At 47.8% G+C, this 19,091-nt stretch overlaps 1 protein-coding gene across 6 annotated transcripts in view; it reads right to left on the reverse strand.

Moving 5' to 3' along the window:
- Positions 1-15,584, reverse strand: part of MXD4 (MAX dimerization protein 4) — a 38,825-nt gene extending 23,241 nt beyond the window's left edge. For 2 of the 6 annotated variants that reach the window (XM_038135119.1, XM_038135114.1), the window contains exons 1-3: positions 15,301-15,584; positions 14,612-14,780; positions 5,298-5,327 (exon numbers count right to left, since the gene is read on the reverse strand). In XM_038135119.1, coding sequence (XP_037991047.1) covers positions 5,298-5,327; positions 14,612-14,780; positions 15,301-15,364 — 263 coding nt within the window. In that variant the 5' untranslated portion in view covers positions 15,365-15,584. The remainder of the gene's footprint in view (positions 1-5,297; positions 5,328-14,611; positions 14,781-15,300) is intronic. The other 4 variants (XM_038135118.1, XM_038135120.1, XM_038135117.1 and 1 more) reach the window with 4 other exon arrangements.
- Positions 15,585-19,091: the final 3,507 nt, after the last annotated feature.

Consider the following 19,091-nt stretch of genomic DNA (forward strand, 5'->3'; position numbering starts at 1 on the left):
GAGATCTTTCCCAGGTCAGTAAGACCCATCCAGCACAGCACTTTCCAGGAAACAGCAGCCAAAACTGGATGCTTAGGAAAAACATTAAACTGACAGAGAAGGGAACTGTAACTGCTCTGTACTGTAAATTAACACTGTAAATTAACAACACTGTCACTCAAAGAAGCCATCCCACCCTCTCCCCGTGACACATCAGGGTGTGCCTGTGACAGGGAGCTGGCTCAGGAAGGTGACCCGGCCAAAGGAGGAAGCTTCTCCCCTCCTGCTGTGCTGGCAGGAAGCAGGACCCAGGAGCAGCAGCGTGCAGCCAGGGCTGGGTTAAATTCCTGATGGAAGCACATCAGTGAGACACTGGGTGATCCTTCCCTGGAAGGACTTTACCTCCAGCACCAGTTCAGGGGTTTCCTCAGTTAGTGGTGGCACCACAGCCACTCAGCGTGATGGATCAATGCAGTTACAGCTTTATGCTGCATAACACTGCTAACCACAATGGTAATTTGTGATTTTGAAAAGGCAGCCCATAATAAAAATAAACATTAAGCATTGTTTTGGTATGCTATTATTTCAATGACCTTTCAGTTCTGTTTCAAAACTTCCAAGTGTATCACCAACTGGCAATTACATGTTTTTCATTAACCCTACAGTTTACTAACATGAAGAGCCACAGAGAAGATTTCAGGACATCCATCTAGGCATTCTCTCAGCTTATATAAACTTCAAACACCAAGCAGCTCTGGTGGGTGAAACTGATGTACCAATGAATGTAACTGTGCTCTTGAATCTGCAACTCCTCCATGAGAAAACCACAGATCAGGACTTCAGAGGCACCTGCTCTGTTTTCTGTATCAGCTAATGTTGTACATAATAATGCTCCCATCAAAATATGTATTGCTCATCAAAGCCTGTGTTTCTGTAGAGATATCCATTCATGCACATGATGATGCAATACAGAAACTTTGTTCTGGCAAGATTTTAGCATTAAGGACTGCACAACACTTGCATGAGTATTACCTTCTGTGCACAAGGGAGCACTTTCAGTCTCCCCCAGTCAGCACTCTACACAATACATACATTAAGCTCCTTTGGGAAGAAAGAAAGGTTTGGGGGGGTTTCCATCTTTAAGGTTTTGCACTGTGTCTCATGTATTCCCTGTTCTGTTCTTGCACTTCTGAAAGTTCAGGGCTGTCTCACTCTGTTGATCCAGGCCAACTCCACAGCAGTCTCAGCGTGAACAGCAATGCCTGGTTTTCAGCCCCATCTGGCTCAGCTCAGCAGCTTTTCTCAAATCTAAGCCTGGGGACCTGGGACCTAGATCAAGCCATACCAGGGTCACACAGCATTTCTTCAGCTCATATGGTGCCAGTCTGGGGACAGCAGCACGTGGCTTGCTGATTTTGAGGTAAATTTATTAATTTCCTCACTAATTCTTAAAACCTGTTCTTTAAAATCATCAAGTTTCACGAGCTGTTTCCAAAGACTTTGCCAGGGAAAGGGCAAGACCTTGAACCCCTCCTGCAGCAGAGCTCCTATGGCCAGGCAGGACTGAACGGCACCAAAGAAGTCCTGATGGGTTGATCCCAGTATCCTCTCTCAGGGCTCCACGTGCTTTGACAGGAGGTGTCTCTTCCTTGCACTGCCCTGCACAAGCTGGGGGAGAAGACCACAGGTGAACAGCCACGGGCAGGTTCTCCCTGCCTTCACAGAGCAGTGTGGAGATCTCAGCACAATCTTCAGGAGGATACACCTTGGCTTTTACCTTCTAATATAGAACTAGTGTAAATTGATGCAAATAACCAAGATTATGCTGTGTCTTCTAAAGAAGCTTAAGTCTCATGAATTCTTGGGTGGTTTTTTACACTATGAAAGCTGAATTTCTCTTACAGCTGTCAGGTCGATTAAAAAATTTCCTTGCAAAAAGTCATGATTACTAATTTACTTACTATTTATATTGCTCTGTGAAAGCCTACAGACCTAATGGTCTGGCTGGAAACAACAAAAAATACCTACACGAATATACACGTTTGTCATTAGGAACTAGTTACATCTAAGTGCCACTCTGACTAACCTGCCTGTAATTATTAAAATATCTTCTAGGACCACAGCTGTCCCTAGGATAGAAGATTTCTTGCCTTCCTGCTTTTTATTTAGGGGTTTTCCTGCTTCATGGCCCCAAGATGCACACCTTAATGAACAGGGCCAAAATGAGGCTGCCATTAGAGGGATGAGTCCTTACAGAGTTTCCCTGTAACAAACCCACACTAAAGTTCTGAGCAGGGTATTCTAGGGAGACATAAAGCAGAAAAAAATGAATTTAATGTATGAATTGTTGAGAAACACTTTACCATAAATGTAATCTGAATTCTATCATATAATGAGATTTTTTTTCTTGGAATTACATTTCTGCTTTCATCTTCCACTGAGCACCCCCTCAAGAGCACACAGAAAAGAGACCCAGCAGTACAAAACACAAAATAAAGTGGTAGTGCCAAATGGCCAAACCAGCACAACACACAGAAGTCAACCACTGCCATTCCCACCGACATCAAAACTGGAGACAAGACCTCTGATGTGCAACAGCAGTGCAGAACCCAAACCAGCACCATGTACATGAATGGCTACCATGGCTTCCCAGTCACTGGTATCTCTGGCCACCCTGATGCAGGACACGAGGGCTGTGTACATGAGGAAGCCATTTCTCTGCCCTCCAGCATGCAGGGCAGCCCTCAGACACCACATGAGGCACTGGGCACAGAGGAGAACACACGGCCATTCCTCTCCTCCTCCTCACCAGACTCCTGTGAGATAAGCGAATGTGCCTTGCCAGAGCAGCATCATGGCAGTGCTGAGTCAAAGCACTGGTCCTGGAAAGGAAACACCTCCAAAATCAACATCCAGGGCTTCCCAGCTGGCAGGGCAGGGCTGCACCGGAGGGGGAAGGCAGGCTCTGCTGCAGGGACCAGCTGCTACAGGGACACACCACGGCTGTGAATCTCCCATTAAACAATGCAAGACACTTCATAGATCTTAATGTAATTTTAGTTAAACACAGTGAAAAACACTATGATCGGTATTATCTGCTCATACACCCACAGTGCTGGAGGAAGGGGTTGTTAAAAAGAAGAAAATAGAAATTGCAGGAGTCCTTCACACCAATACATCAGGAAGCTAGAAATGTACACACCTCATCTGCTTTTGTGAACATCCATTTGCACATACAAGGATCTTGCACTAATTTGCAGGTTCTCACCAGGAATAATAAAAATCTGGCTTCAAGTATAGTTTAACTGCAGGAGGCACAGCAAGCAGCAGCAGTTAGAAACATTAGTTGTATAATCACAAGACATACTGTGCAGTTTACCTATTTTGACCTTGAGATGGCAAAGAAAGAAAAGGTAGCAAGGCAAGTACTACATGGTCCATCTACTACAAAGATACAACACAGAACTGAAAGTGAGATCAGCGATTGAACAATTAATAGATTCTCCTTCTGGCCCTGCATCTGCTGCAAATGCTGCTGTGCCTCATTTACTGTGCTGCTTAAACATGTTAAGGCAGAGCAAAAGGAAGAAGAGGAAAATAACTGAAGGAAAAAGAAAAGGAATATGCAGATGAAAGTAAATTCTTAAAAAGCAGGAGGAGGGGAAGAAATTGAACAGAATGAGAAGGAATCATAGTTGGGGCCAATTTATTTTATTTCTCTTAAAGAAGTGTGACTGAAGGACAGAATTTTACAAGCAGTTATTTTCCTGAAGACTCTTTCAGCAGCACTTCTGCCCTGTCGATGTCACTGCCTTAGCCAGTGCACTGCATTCTACTGCCCAGGCCTGTGTTTGTGAGCTTGAGCCTTCTCCAGTTCCTCTCATCTCTAGGATGACCACGTGGCTATTAGGCAGAGCTATAGTTTACTCATATTACAATTAAACTACAGGAAAGCATGTAAGCATGCAAGGGAAGTGATGGTCTAGCTGCTACATAACTGCAGCCGCAGAACAACACACAAAAAAACCCCCAGAGTTCAATCTTGTTGTGCCATCAACCACATCTCACGTATTCAGGAGCATGCAAACAGGTTTAAATCATATCCACACACACACCCCTCGCTTTCTCTGGATGTGTGAAGCCCGAAAGACCACAAGCTACACAAAAAAAAGAACAAAAACCACCCAAACGGGCGCTTATCCTGCTGCCCGAACGGTGAGTGAAAGGCAGCGGCCCCGCAGTGAGAGTGCCACAGCGGGCAGCGAGAGGCAGAGCCGGCACGGCCGCGGAGCCTCTCGGTGCCCCTCAGGAAGGCAGAGCCGGCACGGCAGCGCTGTCTCTCTGTGCCCCCTTGAAAGGCAGAGCCAGCACGGCCACGCTGTCTCTCGGTGCCCCCTTGAAAGGCAGAGCCAGCACGGCCACGCTGTCTCTCTGTGCCCCCTTGAAAAGGCAGAGCCGGCACGGCCGCGCTGTCTCTCGGTGCCCCTCAGGAAGGCAGAGCCGGCACGGCCGCGCTGTCCCTCGGTGTCCCCTCAGGAAGGCAGAGCGGCATGGCCAATGGCCGCGCTGTCTCTCGGTGCCCCCTCAGATCGGCGCTCCCGGAGCCCTCCCGCAGCCCAGGGGCCCAGCTGCACACACACTCTGGCACAGTACAACACCCGCTGAACACTGCCTCCGGAACGGGGCAAAGCAGAGCTCCGCACCGCGGGCGGCTGCAGGCTCTAAGCTCGGTCCTGGCTAAGCCCGGCTTTTCCCGGCGCCGCAGGGGCCGGAGCAGGCTCGGCTCAGGGGGTGCCGCCCCTATCCCAACTCACACTCAGCCCTCCGGACAGGACATGCACCAGCAAGGAAACAGACGGAGGGGGAAAACGGATCTCTAGGTACTTACATGCAAGATGAAAATTAACTGCACTTTAGGCATACTTTAAAAGAAACATAGAATAGCCCTGCGTGACACGTTGTTCCCGAAAATCATTCATCTTAATCACAAAAATATTTTGTACTTACAGCATTTAACACCTCTAGCAAACAGTTGCTGCAATCAGATTCTTTGTTAGTAACAATTCGGTTAACCAGTTACAGCATTAATCAGTCCGAAGCTAACTATTAGGGATGTTTCAAAAAGAGCACATCAGACAACAGGGAAAAAAAAGCCAAATAATATTATAACTATTAGATTTTAGTCGATAAAAAAACCAAAACCAGCTTTATAAATTATTCAGTGAGAATCAAAACAATTTCAACAAAATGTTCTTCAGTAAACACAGTAATTCAAATGTCAGCCATACATCTTTTAATTAGGTTTTTTCAAGACTTACCTATGTTTTTCTAGTTCGTTGTGTGATGACCTATTAAAAAGAGAAAAGAAATATTAGAGAAAGGGTAAATAAACCAAGATTTATAATATTTAAAAGCCAATACCTGCATAAGTTGCAAAAGAGTTCTCTAAAATATGCATTTAACATAGATTATGAAACAGCTTTTCTTTTAAATTGGTTAACTTTTAGATTCTTCAGGGTATCAGCTTAATTTCCATGAGTAAACTGTAGGTTTGGGGGGAATTATAATATATTTGCATTTATTAGTGTTCTATACATTCAGAGACAGAAATGAACATTAAAAACTGAGCAGGTTAGTAATAAAAACAGCCTACGAGATTTCTATCAGTGAAGAAAAATTATGAGGGGGCAGAAAGTGTTCGAAGATCTAAATGGTAACAGGCAAGAGCAAAAAAGCACCCAAAAAGCCAGCTTTCAAGCCCATGGAAAAGCAGAAAGGAAAATCAGCAGCTAATCACTGCTGTTGTTGTTGACATCTAAATGGCAACAAAAGAGGAATCCTCTTAATTCTTCTCAGTCTACAAAGAGAAAATAAAGCCCAAAAAAATCATAGTCCCTGTACTGACCACAGCCGCATGTTATCCTTTTTCAATCTACTTGGATTAAAGATTTCTTTTCTTCTCCAACTGATGCCTTGGTTTCTTTGCCATTAGGAGGCAGCCCTAAATTCTTGGAGGATTTTTTTTTAAACTGATTCAGCTAAAAATATTCATTTTATTTATTTACAAAGCTCAGATTAAAAACATTCCTAAAATGAAGTTACTGTAGCCGCTTCAGAACCAGCAATTTTCCCTACTTTCAGTTTTGTCCCACTGAAAACATGCCCAGCACGTCAGGATCAAACGATGCAGAGGCGGTGGCAGCTTTTCGGGCCGGCAGATTATGTCAGAGCAGCTCTGCTGGAGCCTGCTGCAACCCCAGCCTGCAGCTGGGCACGGGGTGCACAGTGAGGTGCCTTTGTGCAATCCATTGAAAAGTTCAACGTCCCTCCAGGGAGCAGAGCCATCCCAGGGGGATCGGGGAGCCCTCCTGCACAAATGCTGCCTGGGGCCGAGCTGTCCTGCTCTCCCTGCACACACCGAGCTGCTGGGTGCTGCGCCTGGGTGGGACTGATGGCAGAACGTCACTCCCGCCATAGAGAGGGAAATAGAAAGCAAAGCTCACACAAGAAACATCCAGTGAACAAACCCACGAGCAACTGATCTCAGGCCAGTGCAGCTCCTGATCCTGCAAGGAACCAAGTGAACTGCCCCTCTGAAGATAAAACTGAAATGCATACAAGGTTCGGCACTGATGCTAATCCACTCTCACCAGAAAGCATCTCGGTGCTGGTACCAAGACATCAATTATGTCAACCATTACCTGGCATCTTTTTCTCAAAAACCTATGAATTCTTTATGTATTTCTGTTGCATCAAGTGAGCCATGATCAAGTAATGTGTATATTTCTACAATGCCATTTAAGTGCTCCTAACCAATGCAGTAACACTACAAAGTGTTAAAAACGTTTTCTGTGCTACATTAATAGGGCAAGGGGGGCTTGGTCATTTGGCTGTCTTAAGACGATTTTGTTTTTATGTTCTACTCCTACTCTCTACACAGAGATCAGACTTTCTCCACAATCATTTCTCCACACCAATGTTCACAAAAATTGACAAAGACCACGCTAAATCCAACAGTGCTTATGAAAACACATGGAAAATAGAAGTTCAGCAGGGAACCATTGTCCTGAACACCTCAGCAGGCCTGTCAAAGGGAACTTGGAACTAGAGAGGAAATACAGGCCGGCCTGGATTCATCTCTATGACATGAACTCCTTGACATTTCTGGCAATTAGGCACAAAGGTGAACACAGTCACTCCAACTGGCCCATTCGGAGCTGCCAGCAGCTCTGGCGAGCACACACAGGGACAGCACGGGAAGCACTGGCTGAGTACTTGGCTTGGCTGAGAGGATGCCGTGAGCAGCTGGCAGTCCTGCACACAGCACACCTACAGGGCACCTGTGGCACATGGAGGGTGACCCCGACGTTCTCCTGAGATATGTCCTGCCAGGACAGCTCTGGAGCACACAGCCGTGGGTGACCATGTGCCGCTTGGCAGAGCTCTTGGGGACACAAGCCCCAGCGACGCCTGCAGTGTGCAAGCGTGGGCACCAGCCACACATTTTGGGAGGTGTCAGGGGCCAACTAACGCCCCAATTATCAGACCCTGGGCAGGAACCAAACCTGCCCAGGAACCAAACCTGCCCAGGAACCAAACCAAGAGTCCATTTACCTGAGAACTGCTCCATGTACAGAGCAAGTTAAATACTCTATTACAAAGCATGACAGGGATTTCTTTGGTTGGGTTTGTTTTCAGAAGAGACAAACCTCTCTTGAAATACTGGGTTTTATTTCCTTCCATGTCTACAGCACACTATATTGCAAGAATATCCATCTCCTGCTGTTTATGCAAACTAAAGTGAGGGAAAAACTGTAAGAACTGGTCTCCACAGAACCCACTACCCTGTTTCAAAATGGAATCTTTTACTGCTTTAGTAAAGATAAGATGTAAGTCACAACTAATAAGATATATGTATATATGTATCTGTAAGAGAGAGACAGATGACTGTGGTTTGCAGGCAAATGGTCTGTGGAGCCTTTCAAAAACGGCTTCAAGAGAAAAAAGACTTCTGGTGTTTAACTTAGGTTCACTCCACTGAGTTTGTACCTCCACAAAAAGCTTCGGGAAGTAGCAGTGAGGAAAAAGAAAGGTAAAAGGGTTCAGATAAAAATAAAGGGGAAAAGCCAACAACAAAAAAATCTGCAAAATCACAGAGTCAGAAGGAAGGGATAATGAATATTGGTGCTTAGATTACACTGTTGATCTGAGACAGCTCTAATATCCCTTTAGCAAATGCCAAGCAGTTCACTGACTACAAATTTTATTTGTGAAGAAATTGTCAAAAGAAGATTTGAAAGAACCAGGAGGAACCAAGCAAATGCAGCCATTGGTCTGCAAGATGCTGTGCTACTTCTCACAGCACACCCCCAGAGCCATGCCTGTCCATCACCTTCCTTTACCCAAATGAGAATTCTAGGCATTGGATTTCAGCTTTTGGTTGATTCAACATTCAGCAGACACACCTAATAAATTTGGACAGGTGCTAACTGAGATGGCAAGACTAACACAGAAAAGGCAAGGGCCCCTCCACGTCTACTGCTGCGAGCTTATGGGTGAGCCAGCAGGATCTGGTCACATGCAGGCTAGGTTGAGATTTCACTGTATGCGCGATGCATGGCCTGTTTCAGTATCCAGACAGCTTCCCTACTCCTCCATCCATCCATCCATCCATCCATCCATCCATCCATCCATCCATCCCACCCGACGGGCATCTGCTCAGCAGGAAGCCAGCAGCTCCTGACAAAAGCAGGGATGTAAGGCAATGCTGCTGACATTTATTGCCCTGTGTTAATGGGGACAGGTCTAGACTGTGACTCACCAATACACTTCCAGTTGCCAATGAACTTTAAAGCACTATAGGGAGCAAAGCAGGGTAGTTAACCAAGTGCTTGAAACAGTGGCAGCACCTTACCAGTGCCAGGGCTTTCTGTTGGAGGCAGGACTGCCAGGGTGTGATACAGCCCATGTGTAGGATACAACTCCACCTCAGGTCATGCAGCCATGGGAACTACACTGCAAGCACTTCACCTTTTGTCCAAGCCAAAAAGAAGTAAGAACAAACAGAACAGGAAGCTTTACAAGGTGCTACACCTTAAGTACCTGCATCCAGTTCCCACTCCCAGAAGTGCAGGTGTACAAAAGCACAAAGCTTACACCTGCAGTCTTGTGTGAATGTGACTGCTGTGCAGTTTTTCATTGAAAGGATCCAGATCCACTTCCAGGAGATTCCCTGTCCACATACCTAACCTGCTGTGGAATGCACCTGAAAATACTACAGTTCACTCCACAAAGCACAGATAAACCTGAGCATAAGCACACATTCTGTCTATTATTCATTGCTTCTGGGTTGTTGGTTTTTTTCCATTTGTTTCAAACTGGACACATTGCTTACAGCCTGTCAAAGAAACAGCCTGTACCAAATTAATTCACTAAAAATTAATTTTGCATTCTCCTCATAGCAAAATTTAACCGGTTTTGCAGATTCAGCTGGGATCTGGGAACCAGGCACACTGGCACAGCCTTGATGCAGAGTTCTGGCTCTGGGATCACATTCAAGTTGGTGCTGCCACATGTTTGCAGTGGCCAGGTCTGAACGTGCTTCTAATACGGTGGCAATTTGTTTTCCTCAACTGTACAAGCAGCGCAGCTCCCAAACATTGCAGACCTACTGCAGTTCCTCAGGGGAGCCAGGTCCATTGGTGAAGTCTGTTATATTGGGACTAAAATGCATTATTTTGAAACCAAATGTGGCAATATCAACTGCTGTCCTAGCTTCAGGAAGGCAAACTGAGAAAGATCTATCGAATCCAGAAATCCAGGTGAAAATTCAGAGGAGCTGTGTCTGCACAGTCTGCTTTGCAGTGTTTTATTCTTGGCCTCTCACAAAAAAAAAAATTAAGGAAAAATAAACCAAAAATCAGGCCCCAATCCCTAAGCTGCTTAGTGTGGGCACAGAAAAACATCTGCAAAGAGCAAGGGGCTCGCTCTGCGGGCCACAGGTTCACCCTCACCATGAGCCAACATCAACAGAGGAATTTGGACATTAGGCTCTGTTTTTATTTGAAAATCCAAATGCTGCTTTCATCTTTTTCTGCATATAACCCTTTGCCAGAACACAGCACAAAGTACATGTCTATTTATATAACATATGAGCAAAAATATTAATTAATTAATAGACACAGAAGATATATTTATAACCCGGCATTTATTTTGCTCCCTCTCCTTCAATAAACCAGCTCCTAAATTAACAGGCCAAACACACTGCATCACCGACATTCAATTCCTTTCTCTGAAAGTAAATTTAACTGTGACCTCAGTAGACTGGCATCTAACACTAAGATTTTGCTTTTCATTTTACCTTATTTCTGACCCTTTCACGGCAAAGCAGCTGCCTGAGCTCCCTGGTGCACGGGCAGACACACACCTCAAACCTACACACAGCTCACAGTGCCCAACACCTGGTGAGTGTCACTGCAGCCAGGGCAGAAGAAAGCCCAGTCATCTGCAGGATTGCATGTTCCTCTGTAAGAGTGCTTTGCCTTGTGAGCAAACGTCACCAAATTTCACATTTGTGTCGCATTCCTCCTCGGCGCATCGCACATGTGTCACCTATCTGTTTCTTTGGAGCAAAAACCAAGCTTGACTTTTGAATATTTGCTATTAACATTTCCAAGGTACAACAGCAATAAATCCAGCTCTTTGTTTTATGCCTTTTTTAATTCTAAGAACACCTTAACAAGAATTATTAGACTGCATGGCACTGCTTTAGAAACTACATACAGCCACTGCTCTGCGGAGACATTCATTACACTATAGTCAAGTACCTGATAAGTATTATTGTAACAAGATGTGACCTAGGTTTACCTCCCTTCAAAAAATAATATTGTGGCTTTCTTTAATCTCCTGTCCTCTTTGCAAAACAAGAATCCAGTTTCCTTTGCCAGAGGATTTTGGTCAAAATTACTGGGGGGAAACAAGTCTGAATCTCAGCTGAGGACACGGTACGAACAGCAAACCAGAAAGAAAACAAAGCAGTTTGGTTTGTGTGACATGGGAAAGGGCACATCACAGGAAACTGAGAAGAAAACATGTAAGATCAAGACATTTGAATGTGCAAGTGAAAGAGAAATGGCTAAAAACTGTGTCTGATTGCTACCAATAACACCGAGAATATTGTTTATCAACAAACTGCTAACAACCACTTTCAATTTTGATTCAAAGCTAACAGTGGACAAAGCAAAACTGCTAAATTCCTACAGTGGACAGAAAGCTTATAGATTTTGGTTAATTAAATGTAATTCTGCGGTATTTTTCCCTGCACAAATAAAAACCTGTCAAAATTACTTCTCACTCAATTGTAGTCAAGAGGCCAGCAAGCTTTCAGCCCAGACCCGAGCATCCTGTCCGAAGGGCTGGCAGCCTCCTGCCCCTTCTCCTGCAGGTCTGGGCCTTGCCAGCCATCCACAAGGGATGGAGGTCTCATCCTACAGTTTCTTACATGAGCATCACCAGCACCTCAGCAGAGCAAGGAGGGGTCCATCAGTGCCCTTGCTGAAGCCCAGGGCAGCTGGAATCCATCCCTGCCCGTGGCCCAGCCCGCGGCACCTGGCCAGCACACCTGTGCCACATGGGGTATGCTCTTCCCCCCACAGGCAGGCACACGGGGGGGAAAACACAGAACAAAGAAGAGTACAGCACGCCAGGCTTCCTCACATCTGACAGTTTTTCTCCTCCTCCCTCTCTTTTCTGTTTTTCCAAGAATAAGGAAAGATGTTTTTCATGCTTTTCTATATGTATACCTCATAAGGCATGAAAAAAACCAATGTATGTGCATATATACATCTCTCACTTTTTAATCTGATCGGATGCTGCAAGCAGCAGGATACAAAAATAGATAATGGAAACAACAATGCCCCTGCAGATCTGAAATGTGCAGTTAGCTGCTCCTTTCCTACTCCTCCAACCTTAAGTATGTATTTTTAATCCAGAAAAACAATGAAATAATAAGGCATGAATTTCAGACATGTACGCAATCCCCTGTATGCAATCAGATGCCTCCCTGCATCTAACGCTCCAAACCCAATGAGTCTGGAAAATGGTTAAAGTGGAAGAACATGGACAAACACTTTGCTCGGTGGTTCACATCACCCACGACCACTCCAGATCCTCTGAACTTTGGCCAGTCGTCTCCCTCTGTTAATCTTTGAGTCGCTTAGGAAGAATTAACTGCATTTCCAAAAATCCACTCTAGTCTGGGGCTTGACCCCTATAGCCTCTAAGCTCCAAATAATAATAATAAAACAGTGATGCTGGTGTACATCATGTATTTTGCCCTGCATATTTAAATGCGGGGGTAATTTCTCCCCTGTAAATCTAAGCATGCAGGCAAACATGAGCAGCGACTGCTGGACATGGCTACAAAGCCCGTAAGGACAATGCAGAGGCATCCGCAGGGCCCTGCTGCTGCCCCTCTGTCCCTGAAGGAATGGGGAGCTGCATTAAAGCAATGTCCCTCTGCTTGCCACACTGGCCAGCAAGCCTGGTACCGGTGCTGAACCAAACCAGCCACTGTCCCGGCAGCGGAAGCCGCACTGGAAACCATTCCCTGACAAGCACTGTCCTGTCCTGTCACACAGATGACCCATCCCTCATCTCATCACTGCAGCTAGAAGAAAAGAAAGTGTAAGTAAACGTACACATTGCAGGATGGCATTTTTGAAGGTTGCCACTGCTGCGGACTGAGAATCAGAACAACACGCTAAACAGGAAAATAAATACAAATCTGCAAGCAGAAAAAAAAGCAGGAAGGTAACTGCAAGTGGATGTGTGTGCCTCAACTTCAATAACACTAGCAATTTGTAACCAGAAATCTTTTAATTCTGCTGTATTTGATAGATTACAAATCCTCTCCTAAAAACTCCTGAAAGCAGCTTACAATTCAGACAAATAACTATTTTGCAGCGGATGACAAGAGCCCTAAGAACGGAAACGATGGAATAATAGCTCTGTAAGTAACACAGATTTCTTGAATGCAAGAGACACACAAGAAATCCATACGACTCAAGGAGCAATTTACAGCTGGAAAACTTATGAAATGTGTTTTGAATTTTTTTAAAGGCAGTGAGCATACTTTATATGAAAATAATTTAAAATCTTAAGGAGCAAAGTGTCTCAGGACACAAGACACTTCTCCCACTCCTGATGACTTTCTCTTTTAAAATGAACTGTATTCTCATGCTCCACGACGAGACAAAGAATTCAACTAAAACTAAAACCGAAGTAGGAGTACTGCAATTAACAGCCCCCAAAATGGTTGCCTTGCTCGGAGCAGGGGCATGGGGGCACAATTTGCTCCCCCTCAGAAATCTTCGAGACACACTGCTCGGCGCAGCAGGCACCACCAGGGCGCTCAGCAGCTCGTGTTTTTGCTCAAAGGAGGGAGTTCGTCAGCTTTTGATTTCGATTTGCACCTCCGGTGCCCCACGAGCAGCTCCTGGCCGTCTGCCGGGCACCTCCCCAGCAGCACCGAGCCGGCCGCAGGATGCCCGCTGGAGCAGCGAGAGCGGGCCCGCCGAGACTCACTGCTCCTTAGGAAAACAAGTCACGTGCGAAGCAAGTTCATTTTAGGCTATTCTACAGGAGCCACCATCCAGCATGACCACGCAGAGCAGAGCCTGCGCCAGGAGAGCATCGCTGCCCCGGGACGCAGCAGGCCCAGCCGGGCACGGTCCTCGGTCCCCTCCAGAGCAGCCCTGGAAGAGCAGAGCAGGGCAGAGCAGGGCGGGCAGAGCCCAGGGCTGGGCGCGCTCCTGGGCAGGGGCCGGCAGCGTCCCCGTAAGACAGCCAGCCTCCCGCACGTACACAGCCGCTGCCGGAGCAGCAAACAAAGCTGCAGAGCCTGCGCACAGCAGCGCTCGGCTCCTGCCATCGCAGCGCAGGTAGCGGCTGCGGGGCAGCCACGGCACGGCGGCGGCGGAGCGGCGGATGGGCGGCGAGCGGGGCGAACAAGGGCCGAGCCGCGCGCCCCGGCCCCTCGGCGTGCGGCCGCCGGGCGGGAGGGCCGGCGAGCCGGCGCTGCGGCACAGCCCGCGGGCAGGTCAAGCTCGCTCCGGCACCTCCTCACCCCGCAGCTCCCGGAGAGGCAGGAGGCCGGGCGGAGTGTCCCCCCCGCCGCCCCGCACACGCTCCCGCCCCGGAGCCCAGCGCCGCCGCAAGCGGAGGCTGCATCTGCTCGGGCTGCCGTGGGGGAGGCGGCCGGCTCGCTGCCTGTGGTTTATAAATGAATGCCGGGGGGGAAATTAGGTGCCATGCAAAGAGAAATCTGGGTGGCGATTATGGTGTTTAGGGCTGCAGCAAAAGCCGCCGTCGGCGAGCGCAGAGCAGAAGGAGCGATGAGGGCGGATGGGTCTGAAGTGCAGTGAGTACTAAGGAGATGGTGTACGCGTGGCAGTGTTTATATGAGAGATCAAAACAGAGCCAAGCCCATCCAGGGGAAAAATGGCGACTACCGGGATGGGGAAAACTGAGACACTGGATTAGTTATTATTTTTCATAAATGTATGCACTGCACATAAGCTAGACACATTGGAAAAGCTGACGATTCATTCTGAAAAAGCGGTGCGTCTATTACCTGTTATTCTGGGATTTTCTGGCCATGGTGCCTGCCTTTGTTTTCTTTCTGGAATAGTCACTATCGAAGGGTAACACTGATGCATAGCCATGTTCTGCTTCTAGGGACAAAGTCAGCATTAGTGGCAATATATTTTTTCCATGCAATTTTTTCCTCCTTTGCAGGAACGCTAGGGTAAAGAACAGAATTTTTTCCGGTTGATTTGTTTGGATTTTATTCTGGCATCTCTTAAAGAAGCGAGACAAAAAAAACCATAACTCGGTAAACCAAAGGGAAAAAAACAACACCGAAGTGTCGAAATTAGGAGGATTATTGGAGTGCACATTAAAAACGAGGCGGATCATGCAAACCCTTGTCACGCTGCGCTGGGGGAGGGGAGCTGCCATACAATCACCGACTGCCACACACGGAGCGGCGAGAGGGATCCTGAGCGCTGCCACACGCACCGTCCCCATCCAGGGCGGCACAAACAACCCCCTTCTGGTTTGCTTGGGGGGTTAGATATAAAAAAAAGCCAAGATCCGAGCAGCGATGCTCCCCCAGCGCGGTGCCGCTGGCGCAGCCCGGGTCCCCCCCGGGCAGGTGCGGGCTCGGGGCCGCTGCCCCGGCCCGGCCGCCGCACAACAAAGGCCGAGAGCGGCTGGGAGCGCCTGCGGGTGCCTGACCGACTGCCCGCCTGCGCCCTGTACCTCGGTCTCTTCGCTCCAAGTACTCGGCCGCTTCCAGGAGGATTAACAGGGAGTTCAATTCCATGGCTGCCCGTCCCGAGCCCCCCGCGCCGAGTTCACGCGCGGGGACTCCCGAGCCCCCGGTTTTAAGCACTCGCTCAACCTACATTTGACACACAGCGGACGGGCAGCCCTCGCAGCCAATGGCGAGCGGTGCACGGGCGCGGGGCGGGACGTAAGGAGGCGGCCGGGCCAATCGGCGGCCAGAGCCACCCCCCCGCGTCGGGGCAGGGGATGTTGACAGATCCCCGCCGCCCGCGCTCATTGGCTGCCCCTGTAGTAACAATTTAGAAGCCGAAGCTTAGCAACAGCACGTGGTGGCCCGGCCCCCTCGGCCGCTCATTGGCTACTCCTTGCATGTTAAGAAGGCCGAAGCCGCTCATTGGTGCGCGGGGCGTCATGCAAATGAGGGCGGAGAAGGGGACCAATGGGGCTGGAGGCGCGTGCCGCGCGGCGGGAGGCGGGGAGAGAGGAGCGGGCAGCCAATGAGCGGGAGGAGGCGTGGCGTTGCCGTGAGGAAGAGGTAGGCGGAGGGCGGGGCCGCAGGAGGCTCCGCCCCGCACACGCGCCGGGCGGGACGCGCCGGGCGGGCACGGGGAAGCGTGAGGGAGAGGGGGAAGAGGAAAAGGGGGCGGCGAGGCGGCGGAGCGGGACCGAGTCAGGGACAGTGCGGCAGGAAACGAACGGAAACGAAAAAGACGATGCTAACGGGACGCCGGAGGGGCTGTGAAAATGTGCCTGGCACGGGCATCCGTGACCCCTTGCGGTGCTCAGGCGGGAGAGGAAGACGGCAGCGCTGTGAAAACACGCACAGGGACGTAAGGGAATTACTAAACTCCGCACAATGGCCTAACCTGCTGAAAAAGAGAAACAGTGGGAAGCTCTCAGAAATGCAACCAGAGTTCCTGCCAGCCCTCCAGCCCTTGCCAGCACATTCAGCTGCCGTTCGTCATCTGGATCCACAGAAGCCGTGTACCAGAATAGCCTGGCTCCCGGCGCCCGGGCTGAGCAGGAAGAGCTCAGCACCTTTCCTGTCCGCACCATCCTATTTGCGCTGCTAACTCTGCATCCTTATCTCGGATGGCTGCTGCACAGCTGTTGCCTAAAACTGGTTGGTTTTAACACGAGCAAGTGTAGTTTTAAAATAGGCATATTTTAAGCTGTGCTGTGATCACACACTGGTACATCTTCAGGCCAGAAGTGCTGAAGCCTGTAATCAGTCCTCCTGCAGGATTGCACTTGGGCACACAAAACCCCATTGGTTTTAATTGAACTGTTTAGGTAAGAGCTACCCAGCGTATAGGATGGATGCAGAGTGTTGTCCTGTGTGTTTATTCCTTGGCAAAAGATGTCAGCCAGAGTTTCCTTTTAAGAGGATAACAGCAATTCAGATTAAAACCAGGATTATGGTTTACTGTTTCTACAGCATTGTGGTAAAGCTACATATACATTACACCTGATCTTGTATTAGTCTGTATCTTGTTGCCCCAGATGCACAAGTGTAATGTGGCTCTTGAACATTGCTGAAACACAGATTATCACATTTTACTGCCATTTGGACCAGGCACCAGGGATAAGAGGAAATACAAGGCAGGGAATAAAGCAGCATTGTGATTGTAGTTTAAGAGAATTCTGTATATGTTTAGGAAAAGTCTGAGTGACTGTGAATTACTCTTGCAGAAGGGAATTTGGTGCATAGATTGCAAAGGCAAGAAAAAATTGCTGTAACATTTTCCACTTGCTGCTTGAACTGTTGAAATCCTGCTGCATGTGGGTGAGTGCAGTTTTTGCTGTAAAGCCATTGAACCTTGTGGCAGTTTTGCTGTTAACTGGAAGTAGGTTTAGACACTATTTGACATTGCCTTCTGTTACGAAACAGCATGAAACCATATATGCACAGGTCTGCTTTGTCCACACAGGAAAGAAAGTTCCCTTTGCCTGACACATGCATAGGGCACTTAATGAGGAAGATGCAAAGATGCACAGATAAGGCATCATTGTTCTCCACTGCATCCACAGCAGCACCTCAGATCTTCAGAACACCTATATTTGTATGGTAGTGAACAGGTCTAAATGATCTCAAACTGCTTTGCACACATGCTGTGAAATCAGTTATACATCCAGAAAGGCAGATGAGTGTGCTAGGAATGTAGGTGCTTGTATGAAAGCCCAGGATTCAGGTATGGATTTACTGAGGCTCTGAATGCTGAAAGCTCTGCCCCACCCCACTGTAAGCACAAAATTTTACCTGGAAAAAACTCTGGAAACACAGGGGTACAACAAACACCGCACCAGACTCTGCTTCAGGAGGGTACACAGCCAGAGCTGAGCAGCCTGCCGAGCACTACCCTCACCAGACATTCCTTGGAGCTTGGGCTGATCTGACTGCTGAGCTGAAACCACCCTCAGCCTCCCCTGCCATCCCCAGTACCCAAACTCAGCACCCCGAGGTAAAAGCCATTGCTCTCTCTGCTTTCAAATGTGGACAGAAGTATTTGGAAGACAGTTGTTTTAAGGAGATGGAGCACAATTTCACATTGATATTGGCACTTTCCAGGGCCTTGTGCCTCCACACTTCCCTGCATGGAAGAGCTGCTTTGGTAAGTGAGGAACCACTGAAGCCAGCTGGACTAGGTGCAGGAGACAAAGCCATTGTGCAAAGCCGGGGCCAGTGCCATGACAAGAGGCACCTGGTCTCTGACCATGGTGGCTCTCAGCCTCAGGAGTCATGAACTGCATTAGTCTGCTGCAACTAGAAGCATGTATGTAACCCCACACACTCACAGAGCCCCTGCTGATGAAATCCAGGGTAAATCCACACACATTGGGGAAGGACAGGGCTGCCTCACACCTGACAACCACTGACACACATTTACCCATAGCTGCATTGAAGAAGCAACACAGCAACAACATTAGTTAGTGCTGAGAAGTTTTATCAAGATTATTTCTCCTAGGGGTGAACTTAACAGAGCCCTTCTCAGGAGACACCATGAAAACTTTTTTAAAATACCTAGAAGGAATCGTTCTGGATCTGGTTTTATTTGTGCCAGGGAACCAGGACTAGTTTTGGTGGTGTCAGCGTGGGTGCAGAGGTGTAAAATGGGTGTGAAAGAAGATCAACCAAATTACTTTAAGAACTGAAGGACAGGCTCTAAGATAGATGTGTGCTGGAAGGCTTTGCAGATTTGGGTCTCTAAATAGCTTTCTTCCATTTCTACCAGCAAGCAGCAGGAACAGCTGAGTGCAAAAGAAACAGCTGGCCTTCAGTGATAAGGGGAGCTGTCACTTCATGGTGAAGTTTGAAAAACTTTGTATTTAGAAGCAGAAGGGAGAGCGATCAGCAGCCACACCCTAAAAGATGAGCTGTTTTGCAGTTTGTTTGCCACCTGCACTTGGTGACTGGAATGGTAATATTTACAATTTCAAATGTTACAATGTCTTTCTTTGCCAAAATCCGTCCTGTGGCATGACTTGGCATCTAAGATCAGTGACATCAGAGCTGTTGACTGCCCAAGCTGTGGTGAGGGCAGAGATCTGAAGCTGATGATCAATAATTCAAGAAACTTCATTCACTATTTCCCATGTATGGCCTTAAAGAAATAATTAGACCTCCCCCGCTTTTCAGATTTGGCTCATTGTATCTACTGCATGTTTCTTTCTTTTATCTTTTAAAATTCCATACTACATCATATCCCTGTGTCCAGAGATAAGCCCTTCACTGTGCCTTGGACTCCATCCCTCTGTATTCTTGG

Source organism: Motacilla alba, chromosome 4 (assembly GCF_015832195.1).
Source record: "Motacilla alba alba isolate MOTALB_02 chromosome 4, Motacilla_alba_V1.0_pri, whole genome shotgun sequence".
Lineage (NCBI taxonomy): Eukaryota > Metazoa > Chordata > Aves > Passeriformes > Motacillidae > Motacilla > Motacilla alba.